Source organism: Sorex fumeus, unplaced genomic scaffold (genome assembly GCF_029834395.1).
Source record: "Sorex fumeus unplaced genomic scaffold, SorFum_2.1 ptg000232l, whole genome shotgun sequence".
In the NCBI taxonomy this organism is placed as follows: Eukaryota; Metazoa; Chordata; class Mammalia; order Eulipotyphla; family Soricidae; genus Sorex; species Sorex fumeus.
The window spans coordinates 915501-935352 of NW_026606289.1; the positions used below are offsets into that span (position 1 = coordinate 915501).

Genomic DNA, 19852 nt, shown 5'->3' on the forward strand with positions numbered 1-19852 from the left:
CCTTTGATGAGTGCTCCGGGGAGGGGCCGCCTTTCATCCCTGAGACACAGCCTGTGGCAGTGTGGCCCCGTCATCTCCGGAGGCGCACGCCTCGGGCTCCAAGTGACACCTGGGATGACCCCGGCTTCTGCGCGGGACAAAGGGGGGCACTGCAGTCGGGTACCACCCCCTAGCCTGCGGGGTGCCGTGCTGGCAAGAGTGAGGCTCTGGGCCCCCCTGGGTGGGCAAGAGTGCAAGAGTGCAAGGTGGGTGGGGGGGGGGGGGAGGGCAAGAGCAGGAAGTGGGGCCAAGGGGCTGTACCGGAGCTGCAGAATGAAGGCCTGTGCCCTGAGCCCTGTGCCGGCCCTGCTCTCCCTCGGCAGGACTCTTGGCAGGCCAGTGCCCTTGCGCTGCCTGCCAGCTCAGCAGAGATAGCTGGGCCGTGGACACATGGCCCAGAATAGTGCTATGACATTCTATCGCTGGCTACCACGCTGAGCGGTGCCTCCCATCCCCAAAGGCAGGAACTTGGGGACGCCCGGGGCCCCAGTGTCAGGCTAGGGGGAAGGGCACTGACGGCGTGCAGCCTTCCTGTGCCTAGGCACACACCCCTGCACGGGACCAAGAAGTACACACAGGCCCCCACCCCTACCCACTCGGCTTGCCATCCTGGGGCCACTGTGCCCTCAGCCCACGGTGCCCCGCTCACTGCCTTCCCATTTGTGGCTTAGGTTCTGAGTGGGGGCCTCGTGTTGCCACCCAGGCTTGCCTGTCACCGTGTCATTGTGCTCTGCTGTGTGGGGGCTGCACTGGGACCTAAGGAGTCCCAGACCAGCTGTGTCCAAAACTGCCGGCCGGCTCCAGTGGGGTGCGCCCCCTGGTGGTAACATGAAGCCCTGCGCTGCCCACAGCTCTGTTCCGTCTGGAATGGCATCAGGCTGGGCAAGAAGGCGCCTTCCCAGGTTGGGGACCCGCCTGGTGCTGCACGATGGCGTAAGCTTGGCAAAAACCCTGCTCAGGACTGACAGATGCCGCCTTGGGCTAAGCATCCTTGTGGAGCCCAGTCTAGGGACGGCTAGGGCAAAGGAATCTCTGGAAGGGAGTGAAGGGGAAGGGGCCAGCCCCAGGATCTCCCTTCTGGTACGCGGGGACCCCCTTGTCCAGTCCTGTGGGCAGTGTGGTATGGAGAAGCAGTGCCTAGGAGATGGGCCCTGGTGGGGGTGTTGGCCTCCTGGCATCCCTTTCTGCTCGATCCTTAGTGCCCCAGCTCAGTGACACACACGGTCGTACTGCACAGTGTTTTTTAATTGAAAAACAACTGACGTCAGAAGCAGCCCCGACTCAAGCTGGGTGTGATTGCCCTGACCCCACCCCCCACATACACTGAGACTGGCAGGCGACAGGTGGGGGTCCCCATGGGGGCAGGGGTGGTACAGAGCTATGCTGGGGACTCGCAGCCCCCTCCTGAATGTGGACTGGGAGCCCTGGGGCTGTGTAGCTTCTCTGGGATCACCTAGGCTTGGGGGAAGGCCTGGGCAGGGAAGAGTTGGAGAGCAACTGCCCCCCTTCGCTTGACCGGGAAGACCCTGCACTCTGGACCTGAAAATGTGAGAGAAGAGAGGGACAGTGGAGGGTGGAGAGTCCCAGACTGGGGGACACCCAAGGAGAACAAGGTAGTACCGCTGGATAGGGGCACCCTGGCAGGCTCTGGAGCGCCAGGAACCGAGAGGGCACAAGACCAACAAGTGGGGTGCACTCAACCGGGTCCTCTGTCTCCACCCCACTGTCCCGGCCTTCTCCCCCCATCCTAGGGCCAAGGACCATTTCCAGCAATCGTGCCTCGGGCAGTTTGGTTTCTGGGTGAATGTAAAGAAAACTTGGTCGGGGGAACCTCTGAGTGGCTAGGATGGGTGGCCAGAGACAGCTGGGATGGGGGCCAGGCTCAGGCTCCGTGCGCATGCTCAGGAGCCAGGGCGAGGGGGTCATAGGGCAATCAGTGGGGGCTGCGGGTCAAAGGAGGGGCCAGGGTTTCTCCCTCTGTGCCCCACTTCAGGCCAGCCACTGGGCTCCCCGGGGACCCTGTCCAGGTCTCCAGGCTGCAGCCGAGGCCTCTACTTCTTATAGTTGCCAAACTGGATGGCCAGGCGGTCGGTGACGCAGCGGAAGGTGGCCGGCTGCACCTCCCAGTAGGGCACAGGGTTGTTGAAAAGGCTGATGCCGTTGTAGTAGGCCCGCTTCACCCCGAAGCCCACGGGGCAGAAGTCGTTGACACCCACTGTGGTGATGTTGTTAGTGTGCAGATATACCACCTGGGGGCAGAGGGAACGCCTGTCATTCTCCCCGCATGCGCCGGGAGGCAGGAGAGGGAGTGGGCTGAGACCCTGGGATGTGAGCAGGGCCAGGAATGCCCTGTGTGGTGAGTGGACATGTCCCTGCAAGAAACGGGGCACCTCTGGGATCTCTGGTCCTCCTTTTTGGATTCCCAGTTCTGGATCTGTCCCCAGGAGAGAAGTCCAGAGACTAGAGGCGTGTGGCAGCGAAGCGCGCAGGAGGAAGGCAGAGAGCACAGCGCAGAAACGGTCAGTCCGCCGCTGCGCCCTCTAGAGGCAGAGAGGACAGTAGTCGCTAGAGGGCGCCCTCTGCTGGCAGCACCCAGCAGCACCCAACAGCAGCAGCAGCAGCAGCAGCAGCCAAGGGGCCCCTCTGGCCCGCAGCACCTCTGGGTGGGTGTGAACGGCGTCCAGAAAGAGATATGAGTTCACAGAAGGGAGGACAAGGCCAAGTTTGCCCTCGACACTACAGAGAAATGAAGCAAGCTCCCCCACCTGCACCCCTCCGCAGCAGGGCCATCCGCCTGGGACTCAGTCCTGGGGTCAGTCTGTGAGCCCAGACTGTTCCCTTACCGCATTGACTCGACCCAGACTTCCGGAGTCCCTTCTCCAGGCCTGCCTGGCTGACTCCTGTCCATCCCACCGCCCCGACGAGCGCACAGCTGAAGGTGGGGGGTGGGCAGGGCTGCCGTCTCACCTGCAGGAGCTTGAGGTCAGGGAGGCCGGCGGGCACCCGAGCCAGCTTGTTGTTGTCCAGGTGGAGCTCCCGGAGGCTGGGCAGGAAGCTCAGGCTCCCGTTCTCGATCATGCGGATCTGGTTGTGGCCGAGGCCCAGCCTGCGGCAGGAGAGAGGAGTCAAGTGAGGTGGGGTGTGCAGAGGCGAGGCGAGCGGGGAGACAGGGGCCTGGGGCCACACCTGTACAGCTTGGAGTAGCGGAGCAGGTCCTCCAGCTCAATGGCCTGGATCTTGTTGTGGTCCAGATGGAGCTCGTTCAGGGTCTCTGGGAGGTCTGCCGGGGAGATGGGCTGAGCCGAGGGCGGGTCCCCCTTCCCCGCCCCCGCGGGGTCCCTGGCCCTGCAGGGCTGTCTTCCTACCTTTGGGGATGCCCGTGAGCTTCGCCTCGGAGATGCGCAGGTAGTTGAGCTTCAGGCCATCGAAGGCTCCAGGCTCAAAGCCGCTGTTTTCCAGGGGGTTCCCGCCCATCTCTAGGAAAGAGCCCTCTCAGCATGGGGCTGGCTGAATCCCCACGCCCCTCCGCATCTGCCTGCCAGGCCCTGCGCGTCACCCACTCTCCCAGGGAGGAACTTGGAGATCCAAGCTGGGCCCTCCAGAACGCTCCAGAACTTCCCGCGAGCCACGCCGGACTCGCCCATGGCTCACCGATGCAGTTCATGTTGCGCAGGCCACTGAACACGCCCTTGGGCACCTTGCGGATCCTGTTGTCGTGAATTCGCAGCTCCACCAGTGAGCTGGGCAGGTTGGGCGGGATCTCCACCAGGTGGTTCTTGGAGATGTACAGCTTCTGCAGCCTGCGCAGCGGGCTGAAGGCCTTCTCGTGGATCTTGGAGATCTTGTTGTTCACCAGGACCAGAGCCTACAGCAGGGAGCCCTGAAGATGCGCCCTCTGCCTCTCCTCCCCACGCGAGCTGTCTGCCTCTGCCACCCTGTGCCTCAGTTTCCCACCTGACTGCCTCCTCCTTTGCTGACACGAGTCGGTCGGGTGAAGTGTTGGGGATGGGGTCCACGGCCGTCTGGGCTCGGGGGCTACTCCCAGCTCTGTGCTCAGGGCACCATACACAGTTCTGGGTATCGGACCAGGCGAGCCCCACTCAGGGCTCGGGTCCCCCTCCCCGCCCCCACTGTGCCGTGGGTGAGATTCTAGAAGTTGTGTGTTGAGCCCTGCTGGCGGCTGAGCCCCCTCCCACTCCCCGCCTTCGTGCCTACTACCCTCCTGCCGGCTGATGCACACGCGGGGGCGCAGGGGCGGCTTACGTAGAGGTGCTGGAGGCCCTTAAAGTCGTCCTTGCGGAGCTCGGAGATGTCATTGTTCTGCAGGTCCAGCAATGTGGTGTCCGGGGAGATGTCCTTGGGGACCGCCTTAAGACCTGTGGGCGGGCGGCAGTGTGTGTTGGGGGGGGGAGTCAAGGCTCCCGGCGCGGTTGCTAGGAGCCTCCTCTGTGCCCAGCCTCTGCAGAGGGCCACGCATGTGTGCAGCACAGGTGCTGCAGTCGGGGACCCGAACCCCACCTCAGCTGGATCCCTCCGCCCCCCGTGGGGACCGACCTAGATCGGAGCACTGGACCACACGCAGGTGGCAGTGGCAGCCGAATGGGCACATGGCACTGAAGGTGGGGGTGATGGAGTCCAGGTCTGGGGCGCCCGATGTGCTGTCGGCCCCCGAAGCCTCCTCGGCGTCATTCAGCATGGGAAGCCCGTCGTCCAGGGTGAAGTCCCAAAAGCCCCTCTGCTCGAACGGCAGGGCCTGGCCCAAGGCCAGCAGCGCCGAGAGGAGCCACAGGGGCCACATGGTCAGGTACCTGGGGGCAGAGCAGGGAGGGCTGTCAGAACGGCTGCCCCCCGACACCTCCCATGCCGGGGCGGGATGCGACGTCTTCCCTACCCATGTGTGCAGACACATGTGAACACACGAACACACGTGCACGCACAAGCATACATGCAAATTTACAGGTGCCCAGCTGCACACATGTGTGCAGAGCACCCGCACAGGTCACGGTGACGCACACACAAACACGAGTGTGAACGAACGGTCCATGGATACGCAGCCATGCATACGCACGTACGTGAGGGCAGGCCCATGTGCACACTCACAGCTTAGCACATACGCACACACACGTAGACTCATGGGCACAGAGATGGGACACACCTGCACAGGGACACCCACATGAATACACGCTTATACATGCCTGCACACACATGCATGGACGTGTGCAAGAAGGCGTGTCTGTGGGTGCGCACACGTGCAGACACACATGCGCACCCATGGGCATGCACAGGCCCCTGGAGGCACTGAGGTCAGCATGGGGGCTTGGGGGCCAGGAGCCACTCCCTGAGGGCTCCTAGAACCCACACTTGAACAGCCACATGGGGCCAGAGGCCTGGAAGGAGACGAAGTGCCCCAGGGCAGCACAGTACTCCTGGATCCTGCCTGCAGCCCATCCCCCTGAAGGCCTGCCCAGGGAAGGGGTGGTGGGCAGGGGCAGAGGCAGACTTGCCAGAGAACCCCCAGGCCGGGCTTGTGCCCACATGTGCCCATGGAGACAGCCCCTAGGCTCACTAGCAGGGCCGGCCCAGTACAGGGAAGGGGGACCCCTGCCTCTCCCCTCCGTTTCCGGGGAAAGTCCCAGCCAGGGGGCAAAGCTGTGGGTGGGAGCTCCACTGGCCGCCAGGCCCCTCCCAGGGAGCGCTCTCTATCCCCCCTCGCCCACCTGGACAGGGGAGGGGCTGTTGGGGGCCCCACCCCGCCGGGCCCCAGTCCCACAACCCTACCTCATTCCCACCCTGCAGCGCGGTGTTGTGGTGGGTTTACCGACGCAGGAAGATGCTGCCCCCGCCCCCTACCCCACTGGGCCCTCAAGGGCACTCCCAGGAGGGACGCTCTGCGTAGGGGTACAGCCCCCCCTCCCAGGTTGTGAGCAAGAAGCACGGGGCACCCGGCCTGGCAGGATTCTGGAGGGAGGTCGAGGCCCGCCTGCCTGCTCCCCTCTTCATTTCCCTCGCAGCCTGGGCGCGGTGGCGGTGGGGAGACGCCGGGGCCTCCTTGCGCAGCCCCTGAAAGCCTGTGCAGCGCTCCAAGCAGGGCTGCCCGGCCAAACAAGCCACATTGGCAGCCTCTGAGAACATGGTTGGGCCGTGCCAGGCATTCAGGCCAGGCCAAGGGCGGTGGGAGCAGGACCTGAGGCTGGCAGGCCGGAGTGTGGCAGATGTGTGGCCTGGGGCTGCCAAGTAGTCTCGGCCCGGGGCACCGCCCGGCTGCCACCTTCCAGCCAGGCTGCAGGGGCCCCCACACCCCGCGGCCTCAGCGTTGCCCCGCGAGAGGGGACCTAGGCTTCTGTCTGCGGGGTGACTGTGGCAAAATCTGCTGGCTGCAATGTCACAAAGTCCTGGGTTCCTACTTGCCAGGCTCTTTCTAGAAGCTTCCAGGAAGAGGGAGATGGCTCTCACCTCCCAGGAGCGGGCCTGGGGCCGGGTGATCTCTTCACAGAAGGAAGCGCCACTTGCTAGTTGGGTAAGCTGAGGCTCCCCGTGTGCCTTAGCGTCCCCGAAGGGCCCCCTGCGCAGCCCCTCTGCCCGGCCATTGTTCCGGAGCCTGGCTGGGCGTTCCTTCTCCCCTTCCTGGGCCCCACACCCCCAGACCAGCCCCACTCAGCTCCCTTCGCCTGGGCAAGCCAGGGAGGTTCCCGAGCGAGCGAGCGAGCGAGCTTTCTAGACCCCCCAGGCTGAGACGCTCCGCTGGGCTCCCCAGAGCCGCCCTCCCCCGCCCATCCTGGAGTCAGGCCAAGGCGAGGGGCTTGGCTCTGAGCCCCAGGAGGGGCCTCCCAGCCCGGGGGCTCCCCACAGCCCTGCCCAAGCCCCAGTCCTGCTCGGGTGGGCTTCAGCCCCCCAAGCCCTCAAGGTGTGTCAGTGCGAGGAGGGGATGGCGAGGGGTCCTCCAGGAGGAATGGGAGCTCCGCGTGGGGGAAGGGCCTAACCTCAGGACCTCCCCGCTGGAAAGTGGGGGGATGAACCCCAGATCGCTCTTCAGCACGAGACTGCTGGGAAATTCCTTATAGAAGGTTGGGGAGAGGCTCTGGTGGCTCCCCGCAGCCCCTCTGGGACAGTCACGGCTGGGGGTGGGAGCGTCAGCGACCTCCCAGGGGATCCCCAGGGGACATTTCGCCAAGGCCGTGGGGGGGGGGGGGTAACAGGGTCATGAAGGGTGTGGGGAGGCGGGGTGTAAGGGCTGGAGGAGGGGGCAGGAAATGCAGGAGCGGGGGTAGGGGGCAGTCACTAGCGACTCCATGACACAGAGAGGGCTCTTTCATCCTGTCCCCAAGTCACCGCCCTGAACAGAATCGCCAGCACACCCACCACAGAAGGGCTCCTGGGCTTTGGATACTGCCTGGCCACTGTGGCAGGGTTGAGGGGGGTCTGGAGGCCCTCCAGGCCAGAGCTAGGGGTTCGAGGGCTGAGCCTAGTCCTCCCTGGGAGCCATGGACCTCACCCAACTGCGGAGAGCACGCCCAGTCCTGGCCCAGCGGTGATCCCCTCGCTGCAGCAGGGGGACAGGCGACCTCCAGGGAGCCATTCAGAAGCTGGGAAGAGGGCTGGGGGCTCCCTTTTCGCAGGGTCCCAGTAGGCCAGGGCCGTATGGCACTGTGTCAGGCTGAGGAGCCAGGACAGAGCTGCCCAACAGCCGTGCACAGGCACTGCAGCTGGCCAGGAACTGGAGGCAGGGAATGCCCCGTGGCTACGTGGGGAGTCCGAGCAGGGTTCTGGGCCAACCTGGGAGAGAACAGCATCGGCCCAGACACTGAGCCTGTCGCACATGGTGTCCTCCGGCTCAGGGGACCAGCAAGGCTACCAGAACAGGGCTTGCCCACGGCTTGCCCCAAGAGCTTTGGCAGAGCTGGGCTTGCCCGGCTGCCCTCCCGTGCCCTGGCGATGCTCTGTGGCAGGCAGCAGGGGGCCAGGACCCCAGGGGAACCTGACTGAGCTCCTGAGGTCAGACGGGAGAGGGCTGTGGAAGGGCAGAAAGGGCCCGCCGGTGTCCCGGGCAGGCGGCAGGCGGGAGGAGCAGAGGGCCGCGATGTGCCCGCCGCCCGGTCCGGCCGGCCGTCGTCGGGCCGAGCGCGGCAGCCTGCGGGGTGGCACGAAGCCCTACCTGGGGCGGGGACGGAGGCTGTCTAGTTGGCAGCGTGGGTGTCGCGCGGTCTCGTCCGGGCCGTCTGGCGCAGCTGCTCGCTCCCGGACTGGCGGCGGAGAGAGGGAGCCGGAGGGGCGGGAGGGCGGCTAAAGGCTGGGCGGGCGGGGGCGGGGAGGGGCGCCGAGGGGGCTGGGCGGGACGAGACTGGTGGGAGGGGGCAGGCTTCCCGGCCCCCCTGACGGCTTCAAAGGAGCAATTTTCTCGTAGACGTAGACGGTGGGGCTACTCCCCCCTCCTCCTGGCGCGTGCACCCCAGCCCGCCCCCGCGTGCACACAGCTCCCTCCCTCACCCCGGGACCCCAGGCCTTACACAAACTTTCCACTGCCAGCATGGGGCCACTGAGGCCCAGCGCGGGATCTGATGGCGCCCTGGGTGAGACGCAGAGAGGGAAGGAAAAAGAGGAGGCGGCCTACGGGTGCTGCTCCAGCCAGCGGCGCCCCAGAAGTCTCTCCTGAGACCCCCGGAGCTTGCAGCCCCCTGCCGGGCCCAGCACAAAAGCGGTTCCCAGTCCAGCAGGCACGCACCACAGGCAGCCTGCGGCCCCCTAAAGCAGACGAAGAGCCCTGTCCTAATGTCTGGGGCCTGACTCGGCACGAAGCGCCAGCCCCGAGGCTGAGAGGCCAGCATCTTGCTCAACCCATGCAGGTCCCCCAGGGCACGAAGGCTCGGCCACTTGCAGAGCGGGGCCACCAACAGGCGAGACCCCCGAGATCTTGCAGGTCCAGCGCAGCGGGGGGTGTGCGCGTGGAAAGCAGCTGAGGCCGGCACCAGGAGAGGCCCCAGGCGCTGTGGTGGCCCGCCCTGTGTTTGCGGGAGCGGGACGTGGGACGGGGTTCAGTGGCGCAGAGACCGTCGCTGAAGTGGGTGCCATTGCGCTCACCCCACTTCAGCCCTGTTTGCCAGCACTTCCCCGGTCCCTCAGTCCCTAGCACTGGATGTGCCCAGACAGCGGTCAAGCGCCTCATCAATGGTAGCACCAACACAGTAGCGGGCGTGGCAGGAGGAAGAGGGCACAGATGGTCCAAAGCACGTCTGCAGACCCCTGGCTGCTCACCAGACCACGTCCAGTGGAACAGAGGGTGGGGTCAGTGGGCAGAGGAGTCCTGGCCAGGCCCACAGAGGCTGGAAGGAACCACGGAAAGGTTGGGCTTGGCCTTGGGGGTGCTGAGAAGATTCTGTAGTTGATTGAGACAGTGAAATAACTCTGCGTCACATGTTTAGAACTGGACACGCGGGCTACGAAGGTGGCTCAAAGGGCCGGTGTGCGTGCCTGGGTGCACATTCCCGCACCCCAGTCTCCCCTAAAACCACTGACCATAACACTGGTGATCCCCAAGACTGCTGGGGAGTTTCAAAAATCAAATCCTTCAGGGGTTGGAGCGATAGCACAGTGGGTAGGGCATTTGCCTTGCATGCGGCTGACCCAGGTTCGATTCCCAGCATCCCATCTGGTCCCCCAAGCACCGTCAGGAGTCATTCTTGAGTGCATCAGCCAGGAGGAACCCCTGTGCAATGTCGGGTGTGACCCAAAAAGCAATAAATAAATAAATAAATAATAAAGTAAAATCCTTCAAACCAAAAAAAATGGAATTAGATGAAATGTAGGGTGTGCGTATGGAGTCCTACGAAAGCCTGTACCAACCCAGGGGTGACATTCCAATGGCCCAAGGAGCCGTTAGTCCTCTGGAGACTCCAGGAGCCACTGGAGCAGAGTCTCATCCTGTTCAGGCCGGGGCTGAGCCCCAGGCTTGGGGGTCTTCCTGGAGGAGGAGTTGGAGAAGGTGGAAGCGAAAGGACAGGACCAAGTGGCAAGGGTCATTACGTGGCCGCCATGAGGGGAGCCCCTGAGGGGTGTGTTCTTCACACTTGGGGGGTGCAGAGGGGTGTGGAAATCGAACCTGTGTACATCCGGCTTCTGTGCTTGCAAAGCTCTGGGTCTGTGGTTTGCAATCCGCAGTGAGCCTGGCCCTCTAATTTGGGGGCTGCCCCAGGCAGCACCTAGTCTGGGACCATCTCCTGCGCCTCCCGTAGTCCATCTCTCTCTCCCGGTGGCACGAGACTTGGTGGCTGGGGCCAGACTGAAGGAGGAGCAGCAGGGCCGGGCGGCAGGCGGGGGCACCCATGGAGGCTGCACGGGAAGGGACTCGAGCTGGACCCCAGGCAGGAAGACCTGGAATGCACCCCCACTGCTAGCTGCATGGCCATGCCCCGCCCCTGTTCCCAACGGGACACCACACTGTGAGGGCAGGCCTGGAGCAGCTGCAGCCCCGTCGGCCTGGGTGGGAGGCTCCCCAGCGTGGCCTCTGAGCCTTTCTGGCCTCTCCTGCAAAGTGCCCACTACCCTCCCTGCTCGCTCATGCCTCCTCAGGTTTCCCCCCTGCCCCTCTGTCCCTCCTGGGTCCTCTCCTCAGCCCAGCTCACGTGCCGGGTGAGGACAGCATGGAGGCCAGATGGTAGTGCCTGGAGGGCTTCTGGGAGGCGGTGGCTTGTCCCATTCGGGCGCACAGGAACCGTCCTGGAGCATGCGATCTGGCGAGAGCAGGCAGAGGCTGCGTCCTGCGGGGCTCCCGGTGTGGCTGTCCCCGAGTCCAGCCTCGGAGACCAGGCAGGCTGGGTCCGCGATGGCTACAGGAACCCAGCCGCGGGGGATATTTGGGGGGACCGTTCTCCATGGGGCCCCAGAGTGTGCGGCTGTCGCGTGGGCAAGGCGCGGCTGGTGAAAGTTGGCACCCCGCGCTCTTGCCCAGAGCTTTTTCTGACCTTGCCCGGGGCCATAATCACACAGCAGCTCCCCACGGGGCGCCAGGGTTGTAATTTCAGGGCCCAGAGGGGTTCCGTGGAGCCCTGCTATCTTTAGAGAAGCCGCCCGGGGTGTGCCCACACAGGGAAGGTGCAGTCTGGGCTGTGGCAGGTGGGGTTCCGGGGTGCCCGCTTCCACCCGGGGGTCCCCCAGGCTGGGAGTCTCCAGGCCGCCTCGGCCCCAGGTCACTCCGTCTCAGCTTGGGCCCTGCCCAGGACCAGGACACCCAACTCGAGGGTCTCCCCAGCTCCGTGCAGCATGAGCCCAGGCCAGGGCGCAGGGTCCTGTGCTGGCTTTTCCTGCCCTCCCCCTCCCCCCGGCCAGAGTCCTCTCGGAGCTGGCTTCTGGGGAACCCCAGCCGGGTTCGAGCAGCACCCCCCACCTGCCCAAAGCTCCCGGCTCTCTGTAAAGTGCCTCCGGCTCCCCTCCCTGGGGACTGCCGGCAGCCCCTACATTTCCTGTGCTCCTAAGCCTGACCTCGAAGGGGCTGCAGAGGGCTAGGAGAGCTGGGGAAGCTGGGGAGGGGGGCGAGGGGCTCCCCACTGCCGTGCCTCCAGGCTGCTGACCTCTGACCCAGCCCAAACAGGAAGTGCCCTATCTGCGGGCTGGAGGGAGCCGAAGGAATGCGGGGAGGAATCCAAAGCAAACAGTCCACCAGCTTCCCAGGCCCAGAATGGGGGGCGGGGGGGACGGGCTGCAGAAGCAAAACTCCTCAGGGCTCCCAGTTCCCAGACACCACCCCCCCAGCCTGACCCTCCACGACCCTGAGCTCCCCATTCCCGCTCTGAGCTCCCTGCCCTGCCTCCACCCTGAGCACTGTGGCACCCTGAGCTGCCCAGGCGGGCCCAAGCATCATCCCTCACACAGACGGGGTCACAGTTCCAGGAACCTCAGAGATTCAAAGGCCAGCAGGCAACAGCAGTGCAGCCCTCGGGGCACCCTGGGGTCTCCCCAGGCTACACCTGCTCCACTGGGACCAAGCGTTGGGGACTGGGTGCTTCTCGCCACTTTCCCATAGAACCAGGTGAAAGAAAGCGCTGTGGGTCCCACATCCCCGGGCAAGTCACCCGAGCTGCTCCTGCCTGGCTTCTGCCTCCGCGAGCCCTGCTGTGGGCACCCCAGGATGACCTGGGCTGGGGGAGAGGCCCCGTCACCTGGATGGGGCTGAGGGGGCTGGGGCGGGTGGCACCCAGCAGTCTTCGCCTCGGGGCCCCATGCACAGGGGCTTCCAGGTTGCGCTCGGGAGAGGAGGCGCGTGCCTTGTCATAGACGGAGCCCGGAAGTAGGTGACAAGATCTCAGAGAGGGTCCGCATGGGGAAGTCCGAGGCCCAGAGAAGGAACCCCTCGGGAATGCACCCTGTCCCTTCCTGGCCTCCTGGGGTGGCCATGGGGAGGGGGCAGCGGCGGCCCAGTCTCATCTGACCTCGTGGCTCATGAAGGGTCCCATGGCCCAGAGGGTGCCCACGGCTGCTGCCGGGAGAGCACGCGTACCTGGGTGGTGGCCTGAACTGCACCCCAGAGCACATACTTGAAGCCAGGGGACCCTGGGGTCCAGCGAGGCCAGTGTGAAGTGGGAGAGGGCAGAGAAGCTTCTAGAAGGTGTCTGAGCAGGGCCGGGGGCCCGTTTGCCAGCATCCCCTCTCCTCCCGCAGCGGGGCTTGACCGGCCCCCAGCCCCCAGCCCCCAGCCCAGGCCCGCGGCGGGCGTGGAGCGCAGCTGGCCCCTCCCAGGCGGCTGCCTGCTTTCCGTTGCCCCCTTGGCAAGAGGGGCAGAGGAAAACGGAATAATTAAACCCAAACGTCCTGGTAACTTTTTCCTGGAACGAGAGGATGCAGGGCGGGAGGTTCCAGTCCACTGGCTGGCGGGGTGACCCCGGCTTTCTTGCCCCCGTCCCCTCCTCCCCAGAAGTGCCTGGGGATGGTCGGAGCCCGACGCTCACAAGGCCGGTGCTCCTCCTGCTCCTGAACCACGTCCTCAGCCCGCGGCCCGGCTGGGTGGGCCCGGGTGCCTCCGCTCCCGCAGGCTCCGGCCCTTATTTGGCAAAAGGGTCTCTGGCGATGAGAGTACGGAAAGGCTGCGGTATGAGCTCATCTGGGAAGACGGTGGCTCCCCGCCAACGCAGGTGTCCTTAGCAGTTGGCGAGGGGGACGCGACGGAGCCCCAGGGGAGCGCAGCAAAGCCCAAAGGTCTCCGCGGCCTGCTGCCCCCCCAGTAACCCCTTCCTGTCCCCAGGACCAGCGTGGGGTTCCTGTCTGTGACCTCGATCCCTCGGCCCAAGGCGGGTGAAGGGAAGACCGGGGAAGTTCTTTGATGCTTGGCCCGAGCGATAGTCCAGCAGATGAGGTGCTGGCCCTGCACGCGACCGACCCGGGTTGATTGCCAACGCCCTGGGGTTCCCCAAACCCCTCCAGGAGTGCTCCCTGAGTGCAGAGCCAGGACTCAGCCCTGAGCACTGCTGGGTGTGGCCTAAAGAACCAAACCAAGCCCTGCTGGAAGGTTTCTTTCTCTTTTTTGCAGAGTCAGGAATTAAACCCAGGACCTTTCGGCACGCTCGGCCCTAGCCACACCCACCGGTCCTGAGGCCTGAACCTTGAGCAAATCTTGGAGGAGGGGATGGATGACGGCTGCAGGAGCTGCCTCTGCTCCATGGCCTCCCCTCTGTCATCTCCTCGCCCCTTTCCACTCAGCCCTGCCTCGGGACACAGGGTCCCCTGGGTCTGGGGTCCTGGGGACACCTGCCAGCCTCAGAAAACAGCCCCAGACAGCATGGCCAAGCACCGTGGGCTTCTGCCCAACTCCCCTGCTCACTACGTCATGGCGTCTGTGTCTTGCCCTGGACTCACTCCCCCACAAGGCCAGCGGGGATGGGTTCGTGTGGGGCACGAGATAGTGGGCAGGCCCTGGGGACCCCATGCTGCCCGCGCCCCAGAAGCACATCCGGAGCGTGTGGAGGGTCACACGGTGGAGGAGGCCCATTGCCTCGGTGCCGGGGCAGGGTGGAAGGAGGAGGGTGCTGGCCCCCGCACGGCAATTTGGAGGTGGCCCCTCCATTTCCCGGTGACCACTGCCCCCGAATCTGCATGCACCCCTCTCCCCACTCCCTGCGATGGCTGACAGCCTCCTATGTCAGCAAGCCCCCCTCAAGCCTTCTCCAGGCAGGGAGGAGCCACAGGCTCGGGGGTGACTCGGGGAGCACTGTGGGGTATCTTGGGGGCACTCACCCCTCCTCCCTCTGCTGCTGTGGAGCACGGGGCTGGCCGTGGGATTCGGGGGCGCGGGGTGTCAGGCATCCCGCCTGCACTGGTCTGCGCACCTGATCAGGACTCCCCACCGTGCTGTGTCCACTGCGGTCTGTCTCCGCACCTTCACCACAGGGCCGGGTCTCTCAGGGACCCACGTGGGGTTCAGCCTCTTAACCACAGGGGCCTCCGAAGGATTCTCTTCCGCCAGCACGCACCCCCCACCCTGCGCCCCAGTGAATCCCGCAGGGCTTCCTGGTGGGGAAGGGGGGTAGGTAGGGGCCCCCTGGCAGTAGGTGTGGAGGTGAAGGTCCCCGAGCCTGCTAAATGGGAGGTGGCTGCTGTGGCCTGCATGATGGGGTCAGCTTCCCAGCTGGACTCCATTCCAGAGGCTTCGCTCCCCTCTCTGCCCACTCCGCCCCCGTCCAGAGGTGTGAGGGTGCCCACAGCATCCAGGGAGGGTTTCTGCAGCCTGGGCACCAAAGGTGGGCTCCAGCTAGGCCATCTCAGGGGGTTTAGGTGCCCGGGCCATGTCATCACGGTGGCCCCACTCCCCTCCACAGCTCTCCCAGGCTGGGCGGCCAGGGGTGGCGGGCAGCGGTGGGGTGGGGGTGGCCTGGGCGGCCGGGGGTGGCAGGCAGGGGCCGGGGCCGGGAGGGACGCCGGCTCTGGTATCCACGGAGCTTTCCGTCTCACCCTGTCCAGCGCTGACTTAACTTTGGAAGCAATCTTAGAAATGAGTTAATTGTGGGCAAGACCGGGGCGGCGAGGGGGCGGGGAGGGGGGAGGGGATGTCGGCGCGGGGTTTCCAGGTCTGCTCCCTGCGGGAGTGAGCGCCCCTCGGAGGGTTTGTGTTCGACCCCGGCATCTCTGGCACCAGGGCAGCCCTGGGTGGCCCAGGGTGGGGGCGGGGGCTAGCTCGGAGGCGCCTGGGGGGCGGGAGCACAGGCGGACGCTGGAAGCCAAGCCGGGAGCACCACCTTCCCCACCCCCACGTCGTCTGCCCGGAGGAGGAAGGGGGGACCCCAGAGGCCAGCACGCCTGAGGAAGGGGGAGCCCTGCGCTGGAATCTTGCCCCCCAACCCTCTCCCCCAGGGCTGACCAAACATCCTGCCAGCTGCTTCCCATTAGCTGCGGGGGGCGGGGCGCCTGCCCCCAGGTCTCCCTGGCTCGGCCCACCTAGGCGGGAAGGGGCCAGGGGGTGCCGGCTCACCCCGGGGGGAAGGGCAGTGGCCACTTGAAAACTAGCTGGTCGGTCCTGGGGCCCTCGAAGGAAGGGCCGCCCCAGCAGAGGTCCCGGGAGGGGGCCGAAGCAGAGGGCCCCTCCCCCACGCAGAGCTGATTCGGGAGCACTGAGGCCGAGCACTGAGCGGCCTGCGCGGACCCTGAGCTCCTATGATGGCAGGAAGGAGGCTCCCGGCTCAGGGTGGACCCGGGCTCCTTGGAAAGTTCTAGAGTCCAAGAGCTGGAAGGTGACTAGCCGTGCTGCCTCAGAGGATCCTGTGGTTTGAACGGCTACAACCCTGCAGGCGCCAAAGGGCAAAAAAGGGTCCCTGGCCGCTCCCGAGTCGGGGGTGGGGTGGGGGGGGGCTGCAGCTGGCACCCCCCTCCCTCCCCCTCTCCGCCCCTCCCCCTACTCCTCACCTCTCTGCTCCCCTGTCCTCCCCTCCCCACTTCCCTGTGCCGCTTCCTTCCCTCCCCTCTCCCCTCCCACACCCCCTCTCCTCCCTCCATTCCCCCTCCTCTCTCCCATCCCCTCCCCCTCCCTTCTCCTCTCCCCTCCCACATCTCTCTCCACTCCCCCTTCCCATCTCTGCCCTCCCCATTCCCCTCTCCCCCTGCATCTCACCCCTCCCCTCATTGCCCTCTCCTCCTCCTCTTCCCTCCTCTCTCCCTCTCCCCTCTCCCCTCTGCCCTTTCCCTCTCCCCCTATCCCCACCCCTCCCCCACTCCTCTCTCCCCTCTGCCCATTCCCCTTTCGCCCTTCCCTTCTCCCCTCCCCTCTCCTCCCACACTCCCTTCCCGTCTCCTCCTTCCCCTCTCTCCTCTACCCCTCTGCGTTCTCCCCTCTCCTCTCGCCCTTCCCCTATTCCCTTCCCTCCTGTCCCTCTCTTTTCTCTCTCCACTCCCATCCCCCCTCACTCCTTCCTCCCCTCTCCTCTGGGCCCTGTCCCCCAGTCTTTTCCTCTCTCTCCCTCCAGTTCCCCCTCCTCTCCCCTCCCACTCTCCTGTCTCCTCGTCCACTCCCTTTTCTCCCCTTCTTCCTCCCCTCCCCCTTCTGCTCTCCCACCGCCCACAGTGTGGAGCTGCCACTGTGGAGGGTCAGAGGATGTTAACGACCCCTGCCGCCGTGACGTCACAGGGCCGGTCGTCCAGTGGGGCGCGCAGGGAAAGTCCCGGTGTGACCCAGATCCTAAAAAGAGCCCTTGGGGCGGCGGGTGGGACTGGGGGTGTGGGCGGCTGTGTGCTCTCCCCAGGGGTCCTGGAGAAGCCCTGGAGTCGAATGTCCCCAAAGGCCCCACGACGGTGGTGGGGAGCTCCGGGGGGTGGGGTGCGGCCAGGGTAACCTCAGGACCCGAAGGGGAGGCGGGGGCCGGGTCCCCCCTCCCTCTCCCCTCCCAGCCCGGCGTGCCAGCGTGTTCTCAACGGGCCCTCCCCTCCGGGAGCGACGTCGAGGGGTCCCCGGCCAAGGCCAGAGGCACGTGGAAAGGCGGCGCGGCCCCCTCCCCGCCGGCCCTCCGAGCGGAGCGGGCACGTTTGCGCTCCAGGGCTGGCGCTCGTGTCTCCGGCTCCAGACACATGTGACTCAGCCCCCGGCGGCCTTGCCAAGCCGTCTAGACCCGAGCGTCTGCCCGCGGAGGGGGCCGTCCCCCACCATTTCCTCTCTCGCCGCCCGGCCAGCTGCGCCCCGCGCTCGCTCCAGCCGCCCCCACCTCCCCCGGGGCCCCGTGCACGCGCCCCGCCCGCCTCCAGGGCTGCGGGCACGCGCCGCTCTCCGCCCCCGTGCCACGTCCCCGCGCCCCCGGCTGCGCTCACGTGCACGCGCAGGCCCGGCCGCCCCCTCCCCCTGGCCGCGCGAGCCTCCCGGCCCGCTGCTCCCGGCCGCGCGCCAAGGGCAGGAAGGGCTGCCGGTCGCCCCCACAGCCCCCATCGGGGCTCCCACCGAGGTTTCGGGGCAGCAGCCGCCCCTGCCTCGGCTGCTCTAGGGGGCAGCAGGGCCGGCCTGTGCACGCAGATACGCACGCAGAGGGAACGTTCTAGAACTGGCAGCCAGAGGCCCTTCCGGGGCCCTTCTCTCCAGTGCAGGGGGGCTGTGGCCACTGCCGCCGGGCCCCAGGGCCACCTTCCCAGAAACTCCTAGTCTCATTGCCCTTCTCAAAATGGGGTGTGTGTGGGGGCTTGGCACTCTTGAGGAGCTTCTAGGTGGCCTTGGCAAGCTCCCTCCCCTCGCTACAGGCTGCAGCCCTTGTGCCACCTGTATGGAGCTACTTTGTTCCTCAGTGGGCCCCCGGACCTGGGCACCTGGGAGAGGGGAGAGGCTGGAGCACAGTGGAGCCCCGAGGGGCACAGTTCTGACCTCATTCTCCCACCGGAATGCTCTGCCCAGGGCACAGTTTTATTTGGGAGCCGAAGCTGCCCCCACAGCGTCGTGTGGGGGAAGGTACCCGCTTGACCCAGCGCTTATGTCCCCACTGCCCAGCCAGGTGCCCCCACCCCTGCCAGCCCACTCCTGACGCCTGTCGACCTCTCCTTTTCCAAGCGGTCTTCCAAGGACTGACGCGGAGTTGGGGGGCTGCTGGGCCCCGCGGTCCGTGTCGCTCCTGGGAGGTGGCTGCCTGCGTCCTCAGTCCCCCCATTTCAGCTCCTGATTGCCTGGTTCCTTTCCCCGCCCAGGCAACTTCGCCCCCAGCCCCTTCTTCCTGGTCCCCGAGACTCCCAGGGCTGTGCCCCTCCCAGCCTGCAGTGTCCGCAGTGAGGGTGTCAGGGATGTGTCAGGATTCTGGGGGGGGGGGTGCAGACTGGGGGCGTCTTCAGCAGCCATGCCCAGGAGCGGAGGCTGGAGGCCACAGCCTCAACCACGTCCTCCTCCAGGCCTCCAGCCCCCACCCCCGCAGGCCCCGACAGAGCTGCTGAGTTGAGCATCCTGGCTCCAGCCGGCTGGGTGGAGAAGGGGAATTTTCTTCCAGAACACACAGGGGCTGGTTTCTTCCCACTCCCCCAGAGTAGAAGACACGCCAGGGTGGGGGAGGCCTGAAACTGCCGTGGTTTCTCCCGCCAAATTCCCCAGTCCTAGGAAAGATCCACAGCAAAACCCACAAGAATTTGAACGTCTGAGCTGGGGCCGTGATGGAAATGAGATCTTAAGAAAGAAAGAAAGAAAGAAAGAAAGAAAGAAAGAAAGAAAGAAAGAAAGAGAGAGAGAGAGAAAGAAAGAAAGAAAGAAAGAAAGAAAGAAAGAAAGAAAGAAAGGAAGAACAAAAATAGTCAAAGGGGGAAAGATGAGGGGGAATGCCCTGGTGCAGAGTCCTTCGCTGCCAGCAGGGCTTGGGGCTTGGGGCGAGGGGACAGAACTGTCCCCCCAGTGGAATTCCGGGACTCCCCATCCCAAGGATAATGTGGATTCCAGAGCCAGCAGCCGCCTTGCCTCCTCTCGTGGTGCTCAAAGAGCACAGTGCCACTCTGCTCCAGACTTTAACCCAACCCCTCCAGAGAGAGGCTAGAGGGGCTCGGACCTCCCAGCTCCTTCCCACCTCGCCTCATTCCGTCACGAGTGGGGGCTGGGGGTATCACGCTGAGCTCCAGAGGGCTGGGACAGGGCCCCAGGATTTCGGTCCAGACTCACTGAGTTTGGGGAGACTGCGAGGTGCAGAAAAGAGCCCCAGAACCTTCCAAAGATAGACGGGGGGAGGAAAAGAAAGCCGCCCAGCGGGATGACAGTGAAGCGTGGTCCCAGGCACTGTCCTACGTGTTTCCTAGGAATCCTGACTCATTCCGTTCTTCCAGGCGCAGACCCCAGGAGATACGCGCTTTCGCTGACCTCATCGAGAGCCAGGCGGCACAGAGGAGTTAGGTCATCGGCCTAATGTCACACAGCTAGTGACGTGGCGCCGGATTCAAAGTCAAGAAATTGTGAGTGTGGGAAAGCAGAGATCAGCACCCCGTGGAAGACGAACGGAGTCAGAAATCCCCCATCCGGCCTTTCACCAGCCGGGCAAGCCGCTCAAGGCAGGGGCGCCCTCTGCTGGTGGAATCGGGCCTCGACCGGTGTTCCCCCGGAGAGCCCCTCCTTCCGCCCGGCCCCTGGTTCCCAGCCCGCCCCGTTCCCAGCCCGCCCCATTCCCGGCCCTCCCGCCGTCAGTCCCGCCCCCAGACGCCTGACGTCCTCCACGCTCCGCCCTTCTTCCCACCCGCGAGCTTTCAATTCCGCTTCCGCTCCGCTCCGCTCCGGTCCCGCCCCATTCCGTTCCGGTTCCGCTCCCGTCCCCTTCCGGTCCTGGCCGTTTCCGTTCCGGTTCCATCCGATCTGCCCACTCCGCCCCATCGCTCTCTTCCTCTCCTTTTTCCGTTCCACGTCCCG

At 65.5% G+C, this 19852-nt stretch overlaps 1 protein-coding gene across 1 annotated transcript; it reads right to left on the reverse strand.

Moving 5' to 3' along the window:
* Window positions 1-1266: 1266 nt before the first annotated feature.
* Window positions 1267-8250, reverse strand: BGN (biglycan). Its single transcript, XM_056108697.1, has 8 exons — window positions 8192-8250; window positions 4594-4847; window positions 4303-4415; window positions 3691-3904; window positions 3405-3515; window positions 3226-3319; window positions 3007-3145; window positions 1267-2288 (listed from the first exon to the last, which is right to left on the reverse strand). The coding sequence occupies exons 2-8, from the start codon at window positions 4835-4837 to the stop codon at window positions 2091-2093; spliced, it is 1113 nt and encodes a 370-aa protein (XP_055964672.1). The 5' UTR covers window positions 4838-4847; window positions 8192-8250; the 3' UTR covers window positions 1267-2090.
* Window positions 8251-19852: the final 11602 nt, after the last annotated feature.